The sequence below is a fragment of the Pangasianodon hypophthalmus genome, chromosome 1, assembly GCF_027358585.1.
Source record: "Pangasianodon hypophthalmus isolate fPanHyp1 chromosome 1, fPanHyp1.pri, whole genome shotgun sequence".
Lineage (NCBI taxonomy): Eukaryota > Metazoa > Chordata > Actinopteri > Siluriformes > Pangasiidae > Pangasianodon > Pangasianodon hypophthalmus.
In genome coordinates, this window is record NC_069710.1 from 17816617 (window position 1) to 17830744 (window position 14128).

At 38.3% G+C, this 14128-nt stretch overlaps 1 protein-coding gene across 2 annotated transcripts in view; it reads right to left on the reverse strand.

Moving 5' to 3' along the window:
- ulk4 (unc-51 like kinase 4) overlaps positions 1-14128 on the reverse strand; it is a 102202-nt gene that overhangs the window by 8883 nt on the left and 79191 nt on the right. For both annotated transcript variants that reach the window (XM_026926565.3, XM_026926564.3), the window contains exon 35: positions 10739-10924. In XM_026926565.3, coding sequence (XP_026782366.3) covers positions 10739-10924 — 186 coding nt within the window. The remainder of the gene's footprint in view (positions 1-10738; positions 10925-14128) is intronic.

Sequence of the window (14128 nt, forward strand, 5' to 3'; positions counted from 1 at the left end):
TGCTGGATGTTTAATATAATGCCTTTTTAATATAATGTGTGGTATAACAGTTTTAATATTTCACACTGACCATATTCTTGGGTCATTAATAAATTTACATAATATATTGCCTGTATACTGTTTAAATAAACACTTCTTTTGGGAATGTGAAGTAATGCCCAGCTTTGATAAATATGGTTACAGAGCTAGAGACTACTCTTAACTGAGCACTTAAATATCTTGGTTTATATCTCTCAAATAATTTAAATGATTGGAAAAGATGTGTTACTTGTTAGGAGGTGCAATCTGTTTCTACAGTTCAAGGAGAAACTACCAAACACATCAGCAGCCCATGCTGGATTATCTAGAGAGATACAGAGGTAGAACTGATAATAAGAACTCAGGCAACATTGGTTTGGATAGCATACACTACATTGTACCATGACATCTGCTCTTATGATAACCTGTAATGCTTTTCTGCAGTGTAAGCATTCAGTAAATATCACATAGATAAGACTAGAGATGTTTAATATCTTGCCCATCACTAGAGTTTATACCTTCCAGTAAAAAATTGCAATAACAAATCAGCCATATTCATGTACATTTCACATTTTGACATTTTTGAGGGAGGAGGAGATGTCCTAAGAATGACTACAAAATACTGCAACTCCCTTTCATGCCTCAGAATGATACAAATTACACAGATCATATCCTCTAATCTTCATAACGTAGGGGTAAACCTGAGGTCCCCTCAATTTCAGTCCCTGCGGACTGCACAATTAAGTGATTTTCCTGCTCAAAGACACCTGATTTAAGTCATCTGTGATTTTACCAGGCTTAGTAGGTATGTTAAAACATTCAGTGAGTGGAAATGCCAATCCATGGTGTAAACTATTTCGATATTAAAGAAATCAGCTCAGAAACTGTTTAGAAATTACAAACCTCTATCCTCTACTACCAGAGACAACTGAGGTTTGATGGCAAATTTAGTCCATGTGATATTATCGCCTTCAAACAGGGCCCAATTCACACCTGAGCCAGCATTTAGCATTAACGTTGTTCCACAAAGAGCTCAGCAAGTTAGTGGCAGAATTTGAGTGGGTGTGCTGTTTCTGAGTACTGATAAGCAGTTGGGATGAACACTAATGCAGATATGTGGAGATAGCATTGTTTTCCTCCTAACACAATGCAGAATAGATCAGGCTGATGGGATGGAGCAGAGATAAGACTGGAAATATGTGGAAGAATATTGTTGCATTAGCTCTACTTTTAAGCTTGAACAAGCAACAGAATTGACATAGATGTCTGCTAAAATCCAATCTGTACAAGGTTGGAGTCATGAGCATGCAGCAGTGGTAACTAGCAAATACATTCACTAATGCACAGAGCTCATGTTATTTCTCCTCAGTCAGGGGTTATATTTAATGCACATAGCTCTAAAGTTATATATCCAATAACCCTGTTGATTTGGCTCTTCACTCAAACACTTTTGATCTATTATGATAGTGACTAAATAGTACATTGTTACACACAGTTACTGTGTATATCTTAAACATTTGTAACTTTAAAATCTTATATTCTGGTATGGGTATTTTTAATAAGCAAGAAAGCAACGATCAATACTTCTACATCAGCTTTCCTTGGTGTTGTGATCCTTCTACAGAACACACCACTATTGTGACTAATGTTTTATTATTAGCCTTATTAACGTTACCATTTGTGTCCAAGAACTAATAGTACTAATACGAAAATTTTAAAATAAAAACTTAACACGCCAATCAAGGAAAAGTCACATAACAGAACCTCAAATAAACCCAATTAACAACTCAAACCCTACCATCTCAGTCCCCATGCTGTGCCAGCAGCATATTGCTCAACTATGTAGAATCCCCTTTCAAAACAAGCTCCTGTCTACTGCTGGTGAAACAGTGTGCAAATCTGTGGTTGTGAACCTCACCTGCTGGCCCATGGTACCGTACCTGGGTCAATACTTTTTCATGCAGCAGCTGGAGTGAGAGAGGAGGACCATTGCTGCTGTCATGCTGTGATGGGGTGAAAGCTGTAGGGGTGGCCAGAACCGAGCTAATGAGCACAGCTCTCAATCCCAGGAGTGCGGGCACATCGAGTGTATCTGTGTGTGTATGTGTGTGTGTGAGAGAGAGACTGAGTGTCTGCTAGAACCGCTGTCCTCCTCCTACCTCTGCATAATTCATGCACTCAATACAGACAGCCACTCGCCCCCTGTCCTGGGAGCACTGTATGTGTGTGCATGTGCTATAAGTGTATATGTCTCTCTTGCCTTCGATCACTTTCACTCGCTCCCCAAACAGTGACTGCATCTCCTCTTCTCTTATTAGCACTTGTCACATATCAGCAAACAGGGTTTACTGATTATTTACAGATTTATCCTCACTAAATAAGTGAGATGCCTACAGTGCATTAAGAAAGGTGGCTGCCAAGAACCATAAGATATCAAATATATAACCCATAATGTTTCTCATAATGTTCAGTATAATGACACTCTTAGGAGTAAGACAAAGAAAAAAAAAACTCTGACATTAAACTGACTGAAGAAATTCAACCTAGAATCTCCTAGCATGTCCAGTGGCAAGGTAAGAGGGACCCCATGTGCATGTCTCAAAGTTTTGACAGGCTGATTGCTCTGCTGTAGTCCTGGAGACTGGGCAGGAGCTGAGAGCATTAATATGACATGGGGTCTTGTATAAATGTTGCATGCACACAAAAGTGATGAGTATGCCAGATTTCACACACGCTGGAATGCATTTTCAGTAAGCTTGACATGAAACTGAGCATGAAGCTAAGCACACGTTAGACCGTGTGTACACACAATTTGCTCATTTTTATTTGACCAAGCACAGAAAAGTAGTGAAACTACCAGGATGCTTCAATGTCTTAGTGAACAGCTACACCATTAAAGTGCAATTTGGAGCAAATGACCGCACTGATATTGCGATTATAATGCCATCAGGGAATGATTTTTTTAATGTAAGCTCATTTTACTCTTGCCAATAATTCGTAAAGGGCAAATGTGTCTAACTAATATAACTAATATTGTAGCAAGATGGCCATAGTGAACTCACGATTCATTCATTCTGAGAAATAATAGTGTTTTGGACACAGATGTCTGGAGCTGTGAATGAACCATGAAGAGCTTTGAAACAGAAAGGGTTTTTTAATAGCTCAATTCGGGAAACAATTCAGGTTTCTACTCAGAACCCTACAATAGTGTTTCCCTTTTAGAGGGGACCAAGAAGAACCATTTTTTGGACGCTAAGAATGTGTGTGTATAAAGAAATAAACAGGTGATTCCACGATTGGGTTGCCATTTGTGTTCCACTAATATTACATTTACAATTAAGTCTGTAAATTTAAAATACATTAAAATACATTGAAACACAGTTAAAGTGTCCTTCAGAACAATCACTGTGTATTGTTCAGATAAATAACTTAAAATATTACTAAAAAAAAACTATACAGCACTTTAAAAAACATGTTTTTGCCTTTCCTAGCCCACTATAACTACACTTCTCCTTGGAATATAATCACTGAAATACTTCAGAAATAGTACTGTTTTTTGCATTAATGTGTGAATCCATTTGACATCTCATGCTTGAAACATCTTTTTCGATGAGTCCTCCTTTATAGATTAAGGAAAATGTACATTTTGGTTGTGCCCCACAACATTCACCTTCTACATTCACAACACATTCACCCCATGAAATATTTGGAATATTCCACATCTCAACAAGAAATTGCATCATCCAAATTTCCTACAGATCATGGAGAGAAGAAAAGTAAGTTCTCTCATTTTTTTTTATTGGATAATATTTTGTGTATCTGCTATATATTCTATGCTAAAAAAAACTCTGTTACTTCCAACCTTGTGTCCCATTTAATTGCAAATTGCAGCCACTGTCAGGAGAAAGAACCCTTGGAAAAATGAGATTGTTGGCTGACAAGGTTAAATGCATGTTTTCTTAGATTCACTGTTGAAAAAAATGATTTAAGAAAAAGTAAACATTTTTAGAGGTAGAAGAGCTGGCACCTCAGCTGTGAAATCACTCAAACAGCACTGCATAACTCTCCTGTGCAGCCTGCTTTCTGTTCATAGTGTTGGAAAAACTTCTTTTTAATTGGTCTTTTGTGCATTACAAACTACAAGTCAAATAAAAAGTTGCACAGTGGCAAAATGTTCTTAGGGGTTTCTCCAATAATTGAGGCAATTATTCAACCAGGACCACCTGCAACATCTCAGTACCTTTTCCAGTTGTGCTGGCACTGATACTTTTTTAAACACTTATTTTTTTAAATGTCCGTAGGAAAGAAACAAATAACATATATTCATATATTTCCTCATATCTACTATGTATATGTTATATATTGGCACTAAAATTTCAAATATATGTACTATATAACATCATACTGACAAATATAAGTAAGAACATACACCGATCACCGATAATATTAAAACCACCTGCCTAATATTGTGTACGTTCCCCTTGTGCTGCCAAAACAGCTCTGACTTGTCGAGGCATGGACTCCACAAGACCTCTGAAGGTGTGCTGTGGTATCTGTCCCCAAGACATTAGCAGCAGATCCTTTAAATCCTGTAAGTTGTGAGATCGGGCTTGTTTGTCCAGCACATCCCACAGATACTCGATCGGATTGAGATCTGGGGAATTTGGAGGCCAAGTCAACACCTTGAATTCTTTGTCATGTTCCTCAAACCATTCCTGAACAATTTTTGCAGTGTGACAGGGCGCATTATCCTGCTTAAAGACGCCACTGCCATGAAGGGATGTGCTTGGTGTGCAGCAATGTTTAGGTAGGTGGTACGTGTCAAAGTATGCCATGTGTCATGAATGCCAGGACCCAAGGTTTCCCAGCAGAACATTGCCCAGAGCATCACACTGCCTCCGCCAGCTTGTGTTCTTCCCATAGTGCATGCTGGTGCCATCTCTTCCACAGGTAAACGATGCACACGCACCCGGCCTTCCACATGATGTAAAAGAAAATGTGATTTATTGGACCAGGCCACCTTCTTCCATTGCTCCATGGTCCAGTTCTGATGCTCACCTGTCCATTGTAGGCACTTTTGGCAGTGGACAGAGGTCAGCATGGGCACTCTGACAGGTCTGTGGCTACACAGCCCCATACGCAGCAAGCTGCGATGCACTGTGTGTTCTGACACCTTTCTATCATAGCCAGCTTTAACTTTTCAGCAATTTGTGCTACAGTAGCTCTTCTGCAGGATCGGACCAGACAGGCTATCCTTTGCTCATGACCTTGTCGTCTGTTCACCAGTTGTCCTTCCTTGGACCACATTTGGTAGGTACTAAGCACTGCATACTGGGAACACCCCACAAGACCTGCCGTTTTGGAGATGCTCTGACCCAGTCAACTAGCCATCACGATTTAGCCCTTGTCAAAGTTGCTCAGATCCTTACGCTTGCCCATTTTTCCTGCTTCCAACACATCAACTTCGAGAACTGATTGTTCACTTGCTGCCTAAGATATCCCACCCCTTGGCAGGCGCCATTGTAACAAGATAATCAGTGTTATTCATCTCACCTCTCAGTGATCTTAATCTTAAGGCTGATCAGGTTTACATACACTGTCAATTCAAATATGTACATGCTGTATGTGTCAACACGTTGTAAATATATTTTAAATTATGTCAGTATATATTTAGAAAATTAAGGTAGATATATTTTCTTTGCTCAACTGGCTTAATTTTGCTGCTTTTAATCATCTGCTACATGAGTAATTAGCTTGCTAGCATCTGTTATCTCTTAGCATGAAAAGAAATATAGACTGCTCTTTACTGTCCTTTAATTATTCCAAAAAGGCATATCACTGGGTCAACAAGGCAGGTGAGAGATTTGTGCAAGTGTGCTGAATTTCACATTAATTGGGTGCACATGACCTTGCGCACACGCATTTTAGTGTAAGATCCTCGTCAGTTTTAATACACGGTCATTTTCTTCCATTAGCACTCAGGTAGAAGAGTCTCACTTTAGCTGGAACAAGGACAGCCAGGCATCAATTAACAGGAATGCACAGTAAGCACTTACACACAGCACTTTACTATCAGTCACAGCCAATCAGGAAGTCCACGCTATACACTGCCTAAAGTGCCATACTAAGTCCTCAATCCATGACAATTTGAAATAATCCTCAACACTCACCTCTACTTCTGAGGTGTACAGGCAAGTTCATATTCCTAAACTAAAGTAAATCATGTTACGCCCTGAGTGCTTAGGTAACCACTAAGTATAGCAGATCAATAAAGTGCCAGTCTATCTCCTGATTTCTTAAACATGTGCATCGTCCAACATGCACACTCGCATATCCGACCTTGATCCACATGCCTACAGACAGACACACCCCATTATTACCACTTCTTAAATCTGGATCAATATTCCCTTAGCCACAGTGTAGAATATAGAGCTTGACAGATAGACAGGGCTATTCTTTTCCTTCTCAGCTACTAGATCTTGACAGCACTAACACACTCCCTGAAGACCTAACTAGGCCTAACCTCTTAATTACTCACATGCTGTAACTACAGCTAAATGAAGAGACATAATATAGTAGCATTGCTTAAAAAGAGTAATGCTTTACATTAAGGTTTACTTAACCAACAATAACTATTGCATTAGCTAGCATTAAAAAACCATGAACATTATGAAGAGTATTAACTAATGTTTGTTTAAATGATAATGAAATACATCTGCGCTGACAGTTTATTTAGTCCATGACTGAAAATAACTTCACATAAATGAGGAAAACAATCAATTACAGCATGTGACTACATGTTAATAGCTTACAAACTACTGGCCTCATGTGTTAATAATGAAACTTTATTTATGGAAATTTAGTTCTAAATTCTGCCAGTTAACAACCGCAGATTTTCATTAAGGTGTTGTTCATATTGTTCATTATGGACTTCATTTTACTTATTTATATTTATAATAATTTGAACAATAGTTAACGCAGGTGTTGGTTATTTGGCTGATTGTTTAAAAAAACCATCACATTACTTATGGTGCATTAATGTTGAAGTGCATGGTTTGTTTATGTTAACTCTTGTGTTATATAATGTCAGATGAAAGGAAGCACTGGTTTAAACAGGCAGATGAATAGATAGCCATGTTTTTTTCTTCTTCCAGCCATTTAGGTACTTATTTAGGTGCAATTATCACAGTGATGATAGAAGATCTTCCAGGCTTGCAGAACAATGCCATACTTCAACAACATGATCCTTATGACAAGCATGTTCACTAAAAGCCTTATCAGAACAATAATAGGTACACACACGCACGCACACACACACACACATCAAAGGCTGAGGAAGCAAGATACATCTCTTCAGCAAGGATGTTCAAGATGTATTATGATATTAGCCTTTACACTGTTGGTATCATTTGATTGAACAAGAGGAGAAGCCAGAAAAAGAGACGATGAAAGAATGGTGAGGCATTAACCCATGGCCAGCTACCAGGTCTGTAACAGCAAACACACATGCAGAAGTAAAGGAACAACAATCATACCTGGCTTCTCCTAGTTAAGGCTATGACAGTGGGCTGATTAGAGCCATGATTCATATATATTTAAATATGATAAATTTACATATAACTATGTAAGATTAAACAAATAAGCAAGCCTTAACTTCACTGCCATATCAGTCATGTTGATAATTTTATGCCAACATTTTGATAGAAAATGTTCTACTATTATCTTTTTGTCCCATACTGCTTTATGATAAGAAAGAGATCCTCACATCTTTAGCTTGATTAAATTGTGCAGCAGTCAATTACGTTATCATGATCAGTAGTTTAGTCTTTTAGATTTTCTTGTGCTTCATAAGGCATGGTTTGATTGTTCCTTCAAAGTAGTGGGTATAGTTGCAAAAGCAATGAGATCAAAATTCATTTTAATAAACAGCCTCATCTCTCAGTCATAAACCTATGCACTCAACTTCTAAGATCAGAGAACCCAAGAGGGCACTGGGTGGTTCATAATTAGGTTTAAAAAAAAAAAAGTGTAATAAGAAGCAGTCTATAATTTTTAAAACAGTCTTTCCATCTGACTCCACCACCTCTGTTTAAACTATTTAAGTTCACTTTGGCTGGAGGGGAGCTAATTTACAGGCCAGAACCTTTTTTTTTTAAACCAACCTGAACAGAGGAAAATAGCTGAGGAAAATAGCTAGACCCAATGCCCTGCGATGTTTTTCTGCAATTCTATGCCTATTACAGCTCTAGACATTTCAAAATTGTAATTTCTAGCATTTCAAAAAATAAAAATCTTTAACTAGAGAGCACACAAATACCAAACCAAACAGCCCGAAGTGAGCATACTAGGGAAGAATGTGTAAGGTATGTGTGAGCCTGAGAAGAGTCTGCTCTCACTGAGCCTTATGAGGCAACAGCTACTGTCCAAAAACATTCAGTGCCTGAACAAAGATGAGATCATCATAGCCATAACTCAGTCCACTCTCTTGGCAAAAAGACAGTCACATTTTCATTTCTCTCTCAAGATCAATTTCAACGATATATCTATAGACAGCTGATGTCTAATACTGATCATGAGTGAATGTTTACAATCAATTAATACTGATTTTGAACTGTGTGTGTGTATGTGTTTGAATAAGTGAGTGAGTGAGAGAGAGTGAGAGAGAGAGAGAGATAGAGAGAAAGTGAGAGAAAGACAGAGAGGGAGAAAGCGAGAGAGAAAGAACACACATAGCCTTGAGTTATTGATCGTCTGTTCTTCCTTTAGGGCAAAGCCCAATCTTTCGCGCTTCCCCACCAACATGCAGCACAAACAGCACAGTTCCTGCTACACATCTTATCTAATATTGAAGAGAATTTTCTGTTTGCTGGATACACATTCAAAACATGACTGACACTTTTTTCCCCCTCACACTAGAGTGATTTAAAGAATGAGCTTTTATTTCATAACTCTAAAGATGATAATATTTTAGAGCAGGGGTATTCAACTAAAATTTGTAAAAGTCTAGTTACATAAGATTCCTTGCTTACAAAGATCTGGAGAAGCAATTAACAGTTAACAATCAATTATTAATGATTCGTTTATAGCTATAAATAAGACCATTTGAAATGGTTAAGTTTTGTTTCATAGAGACACTTCACGTTACCACATGGACTAGAGCCACGGACACTGAACGGATAAGACATCTGTTTTAAATTTTAAACTTCTCTACCCATTTGTGTTTAAAGATTATGTTTTCATCATCAACATTTTTTTAAAACAAGCCATGTCATTAGTTTGTTAAAGGTAAATAAAATGAAAAATCTCCTTTCTGACCTAATCTCTAGCACTGTAACTACTCGCAAGTCCGATTAGCTGGCTTCAGCTAAATAATTACATAAATGTGGCAACAAAGGATCTCCTTTCTACAGAAGTAACACTGGTTTTGAAAACCAGTCTCTGAACTATGGTCAGTTTTTTTTCATATCTTAATCTGCTCTGCTGCAAATAATTCAAGTACTTAGTTTGGTCCACTGAAATACTTCTGCTGAGTCTGCATCTGGTCCGCCAGCTGTCGACCCATGTTTTAGAGTCTGTTCAATTTCCATTGTTTCCCCATAATTTGAACAACATTTGTGTGCTAGAAATATACAGTACAGTCTGTAAGTAACTGGATGGTAACCATTTTTGACTCTGCATCTAGCCCACTGGATCAGGTTATGTGAACTGACAACTTTAGCACACTGCTGTTGTCTCAACATGAAGTCCAAGGAAGTGCCAACGGCCATGAAAATCAGAATAAATTAGAGATATAGCCAAAACAGGTATGTCAAAATGGACTGTTTGTTATACTGATTGTGCAAAACTGCTCTGAGCATTTTAACACAATATGGTTATAATATACAAATATATATAGACAGATGAGACTAAAATGTATTTATACCAGTGTGATGAAATGAGTAAAGTGTGCAGACTGCATGGCACCTCAGGTGTTGCATGGGCAAGCATGACTGTCATTCCAACTAGCTCAGTTATTTTTATTAATGATAACTGTCAGCAATACTCAAGGGTTTACACCCATGTGTAGAAGCACTGTTTACTATTGACCCAATGCCTCAAAATGCAGTAATTGGTGCCTTACTTCGTAGCATAACAATGAATAAATTAAGCCAAGAAGGCAAAGCTGTAACAAAAAATGGCTGCTTTTACAGGCATATTAATTTAGTTTTGTTATTAAAATGTGTTCTCAGAGCAAAAATAGACCTAACTAAAACAACCATGATCATTTGTACTCTGAAAACATGTCAATAACAATAAACTCCTTTTGGTTTACATGCCTGGCAGAGCATTTCCAGGAAAGGTACAAAGTGTCTTGTAATGTTGATGGGTATCAAATTGGAAGTCCAATTTAGGTATCCAATTTTTAGGGTTATTTGTCTAATTTACTTACAGTCCCATAAACCAACTAACAGGAATGAGAATCTTCAGTTACTAGGCATGTATGTGTGACCATATTTTTTTCTCACTATAATTCAGTAGTCTTTATGAACTGAGTTTGTGATTTCACAACATTATCCTGAGTATGCCAATTAGGCTGACTATATTAGCATTTCATTCTAGCTCTAAAATTCATTCTATGTTCATTTTGTTTTGAGAACAGATTTCCTGTTTATATTATAATATAAAAAAATGTGGTGTACTTCAGTCTGGCTGCATAGCAACATAATGCACGATCACTCACCAGACGTTTGAGGACGCGGAGCAGCAGTCTCTGCTGTCTGGGTTCGGTGTGTAGTTGAAGTGAGTGTGCGAGGCTGAGCAGGTCTTCAGGGGTCAGATGATCAGCCGCATCCACGCCGTACAGCTGAGCTAGTAGTGATACACACTGACTGGCCTCCTCATACACCTCTGCATCACCACATGGCAGCTAAGAAAAGAGATATATTTTTAAAAAACACAAGTGAAAGGTTAATAGCTCTATAAAAAGCTCCTTTAACAAAAAAAAAAAAAAAAAGTCATATTCACCAATAGCAGTGGTGCCTTATTATACAATGTCAATAGGTAGGACAAATGTAATTTAGCAAAAAAACCAGTGCCTCAATTGTTGACAAGACTCTGAGGTTGCCGCCGTTTGTGCTTCATGTCCAACCAGAACACAACACAGACACTTTCATGTTTCGGATGTAGAGCATATCGGGCCAAATCTGTGTGTGACTTGTTCAGTAAGCATGATGCAACACTGGGACACTTTCACTGGTCTGCAAAATCACTGGACCTCAATCTCACAGAAAACTTGTTGGATTATTTGGAACAGCAGGTAAAACTCCAAAATAAGCTCCACAAGCTCTAGCAGAATTGTGCACACAGTCAGTGGAAGAGTGGGCTAAAACTGACAGGAACTCTCGTAAGACACTGGTGCCTTCCTTACCTGACAGGATTGGTGCTGTTATTAAGGCGAGGAGAGGTATACCCATGTATTAGTAAAGAAATTACATATGCGACTAATTTTTTTGTCCAGGAGCCCTGTATTCTGTGTGTAATTAAAATTAATGAATTAAGACTTCTGCCCCCCATCCCAAAAAAAAAACAAAAAAAAACTGTAAAATATGACATAAAATATGACTACAATGAATGTGTATGTAGATGTCATAGTAGGTTGATAATGAAAAGTATTACTAAAGTAGTATTCATGCTATAGAGCAAGTTTAATTTTATGGATCAGTCTATATAGTGTTACATCTAAATGAAAACAATAACCCTCCTGAGGCAATAAAACCGAATCAGCTTCTATGGGTGGAGTGGTGTGTTAAAAGGAGAGGTTGATACAGACATTATTCCTAAAACAGCCGTAATTGGGGGAGTGCGGCACTGATCCTCAGAGACTGACACATTCATAGTTATGAGCTAAACACGCCCATCAGGGGATCGGTTTAGGGATAGTGAATGAGACTTCTTAAAGCAGCACTAGTCAATGCCCTCCCAGACAGAAAGAGAGAGACAGCGTCATGAGGCCATGGGGATTTTCTCTGCAGCTCCCCTATTCCCCTCAAAGCCTGTGGAGAGAGCTCTGGGATCCCAGTTTCTTTTTTTCTGCTGATCCGTTGCTGCCCCCTTCCATAGAAACCTAATCCCATGAGGCCACAGGGCAAGCGCTGGCCGCGCCTAATCCTGCCCCCTTTTTGTGATGCCGCCGGCCACTCCAGAATGGAAGGAATGCTTAAGGCCCAAACAATGGCCCCCAAAGAGCACCGCCTCTCTGCCCTGGACGAGGGGCGGAGAGGAGCCAGAGCCCCAGGCTGAATGGCCTTTGGTGTGTGTGCACGGGCTCACTCGCCCAGTATTGTTCACATGCCAGCACAGAGTCAGTGCAGAACAAGAGTTAACACCTGCTTAGCCAGGCTCATAAAACCACCATGTTTACTTAGCATAGCTAGTGGATGCACCAGGGAAATAGGGCAGAGGAGCCTAATGGGAATGGGTGGCTGAAAAGCGGGCAGGAATCAGAGAGATTAGGGTGTGTTAATGCCACTGTGTGTGCTGAAAGGCTGATTGCAGGAGAAAAAGAGAAAGAGTTCTACTGAGGCCTACGGGGACATGTAGCACTGCTGCCCTCTTATGACCTCTAAGTGTGCTTCGTGACAGACAATAAGTACTCTTCACACTACTTTGCCCTTGCACACGTGCATACACACAGTGTTACACATTGTGACTGGTATACATTAAAACACATACATTTTAAACCCAGAGGTGAAAACCTAGGCCAGTTCAGAAAACTGTGAGGCTAAATCTTTATCGTATTATTAAAAGTACATTTATTCTGTAGATTATGAGAGCTTACATGAATAATCTGTATTCTTACAGTGTAATGTAAGAGATGCCTAGGAAAAAGACATCATATTCAACAGTTTTCAATGTTAGGTAATGACATTTATTATCAATTTACTACATAGCAAAAAATATACAAATTTACTTCCTGTTTTGGCACTGGCAAAGACTATTTTACTATATATAATAAAACTTGCTCACATTGCTACAGGGGTCTGTGCTGTTGCAAACGTAAAGGTAGGCTGCTGGCCACTTTCAGTTTAAGCTGTTTCTGCTTGTGAGTCAGGTTGCCATTTTTAGCTTTGTGTCACTATGGAGATGTAAATTATATCATGATTTCCACAGCTATCTTTACAAAGAAATCACAGCAGCTAATCTCTGGTAAGAAAAAAATCTTTCTTGAAAGTGTTCTACCCACTCTTATACTTTAATTTTCATAGCGATTTCAATTTAACTTGAGTAATTCCCTTTAAGAATAATGTGGTGAGTAGAGAGCTGGAACTGCTGGTATTCTGTACGTCTTGAGTCAAATGTTGGATTACTAGAGCTTGTCGGTTCAAATCCCTTAATATAACACTTGATCATATCCAACACTAGTTTATATTCACCACACTGTTAGAAGGGTACAGAAGAATACTAGCTTATTTTGGCACTTTAAATGCTGTATACTCCGCAGATATCATATAGGTCTACTAACTCTGGTAATATTCGTTTTCAATGGCTTCCTAATATGCAGGAAGAAAGTATCTAAAGATTAACTCAAGAGTGAAAAGATACTTTTTCAATCACTAAAATCTGAACTCAGCCTCTCAGGCTCAAACGTAATTTGTGAGCCCAAGCTGAACCAATCAAACAAGTAAAGTTTGATTTCAATCTCTTGCTCTCAGATACAAAAACAATTACCTCTCTCTCTTTGTTCAATATAGCTCAGAGTCAAACTTTCATGTTTTTCTTCTATTTTGCCCTAATTTCTTTATGGTCAATACACATCCAGATGCAAGTTGTACAATTATGTCTGAATTCATGGTGCATATGTGAAAGAAGAAAGCTTCCGCCTTGGTGCATCTCAGGTATTACTTGATTTGACAGAATGAAAAAAAAAAAAAAAAAAAAAAAAAAAAAAAAAACTTTTAATTAAAAGTCCAGGAAGAAAGTATCTAGTCATTTTCCTCACTTGCTTCAAAAGTTACACCAATAGTCATCTGGCTATGAAGGCTAACGATTTTTAGTAAGTATAGTGTGGTTATTAAGTAACTTGACAGTATCAATCTTGTCTTTTTTATATACTCTAACATATTCCATGTAA